The following is a 1,831-nucleotide window of genomic DNA, read 5'->3' as shown; positions in this document are numbered from 1 at the left end:
TGATTTTTGGAAATACAAAAAAAATTTAGATTTATTTTTATTAAAAAAATGACGATTGAAGAGTAGTTTTATTTTATTTTATTTTAATAAATAATAAAAACACAGGTTTAATAAAATTAAAATTTTTTAGTCTAAAAAATATATAAATAAAAATAAAATCCTTATTTAGTTTTATCTCACAACTACTGAAAATAATTTTATTTTTTGGATACAACATTAAAGAGTTTTTAATTTTATTTATTACAAAAATAGAAAAAATAAATAAATTTAAAGATATTATAATATATAGTATACAAAAGTTATTGGATTAAGATACAATACATAACATAGTGAGTAATTTACCAAAAAAAATCATATTATTTTGCATAATAACTAGATGTAAATAATGTTAGATTAGGCATAAAATATAATGGCTCTTGTGTTGATACGAAATATAATTTTATATATGAAATAAACTATACTTTGACTTTATTTGTAGATAGAGCGGTAAGCATCATTTGAAAAAATTGAATTGAGTTTTAATGATAAATTAATACACTCAACTGCTTTTCCTACAAAAATAAATTATTTGACCATGTATTTTAATCTATTGTCTTAATTGTTATTTGACCATGATAAATTAATACACTCAACTGCTTTTCCTACAAAAATAAATTAGTTAGAATCTATTGTCTTAATTGTTATTTGACCATGTATTTTAATTGAAAAAATGTAACAAATCCGGGCTTATTAGTAGTTTCCTTAAAATTGTAACTGATCCAACCTATAAATAAAGGAATGTTTCAAGTGGTTGATCACAACAAACAAATTCATAGAAACATCAAACGTATCAATATCTAAAGTAAAATGTCAGGGAAGAAAAATGTTGTTGTTTTTGTGGTTGTGATGGTTTTTAGTTTGTTCTTGACCACAATGAATGCAATCCAAATTGATGACATCACATGCAGCGAAGCTCTATTCTCCTTGATTCCATGTGTGCCTTTTTTGGAGGGTTCTAACCCACCAACACCATCTCCTACTTGTTGTTCAGGAGCAAATAATTTATACCAAAAGGCCAACACCACTCAAATTCGAAGAAATATTTGTAAATGTTTTAAGGCTGCTTCCACAAAATTTGGAGTTAACCCTGATAGAGCAAAACAACTCCCAGGACTTTGTAGCATCCCTCTTTCTTTTCCATTTGATCCTAAGGCTGATTGCAATACGTAAGTTTATTTTCTTCTATCTTAAATAACTCTCACACAACCACATATAATTTTTGTTCTTATTTTATTAATTTTTCATATATTTTTCAATTACGTATAGGATTCCATGATGCTACCCAAGGGGTACAATGTGAAGGAAGCTTGAAGAATTACACCCAAGAAAATAGCAATAAGGATGATAAAAATTGTAACAATTCATTTAGTTGTTTGGTTATGTTCTGTAATTTGAAAATGACTTGTCACTACTAGAAATCAGCGGTTTTTTTTTTTTAGATTTTTTTTGTGGCATTATTTCCGAAAGGAATACTTGAGAAAAAACAAAAATAAATCGGTTCGAATTTCATGATATATCATATATCTTTTCCATTTATTTTTTGTTCTAATTGGCTACAAGTTTTTCTTCACCAAATTAATTAAAGGTTCTTGTTTAGTTTAATTTAATTAAAATTAATTGATACTCAAGGACATATATAGTCCTAGTGGTTTTAATATTTTTACTACTTCACATAATCCATTCAATTTACATCAAGCTTTTGGCTCTATTTCAAGGACTGTGTTTTCTTTGACTATCAATTGAATTGTTGATTTAGTTAAAAAGTTTTATAATTGTTGTTAGTAGTTATATA

The 1,831-nt window shown here is 25.8% G+C and overlaps 1 protein-coding gene across 1 annotated transcript; it reads left to right on the top strand.

The window, feature by feature from the left end:
* The first annotated feature begins 743 nt into the window (after nt 1-743).
* On the top strand, nt 744-1,553 carry LOC101515705 (non-specific lipid-transfer protein 1-like). The gene is made up of 2 exons (XM_004488026.4): nt 744-1,205; nt 1,306-1,553. The coding sequence occupies exons 1-2, from the start codon at nt 847-849 to the stop codon at nt 1,313-1,315; spliced, it is 369 nt and encodes a 122-aa protein (XP_004488083.2). The 5' UTR covers nt 744-846; the 3' UTR covers nt 1,316-1,553.
* Nucleotides 1,554-1,831: the final 278 nt, after the last annotated feature.

This window comes from Cicer arietinum, chromosome 1 (genome assembly GCF_000331145.2).
Source record: "Cicer arietinum cultivar CDC Frontier isolate Library 1 chromosome 1, Cicar.CDCFrontier_v2.0, whole genome shotgun sequence".
Lineage (NCBI taxonomy): Eukaryota > Viridiplantae > Streptophyta > Magnoliopsida > Fabales > Fabaceae > Cicer > Cicer arietinum.
The sequence above is the reverse complement of the archived record's forward strand: the minus strand, read 5'-3'. Positions and strand labels throughout refer to the sequence as shown.

What these genes read in the sequence shown, in the direction of transcription:
- LOC101515705 (XM_004488026.4), top strand. Translation starts at nt 847, where the DNA reads ATGTCAGGGAAGAAAAATGTTGTTGTTTTTGTGGTTGTGATGGTTTTT.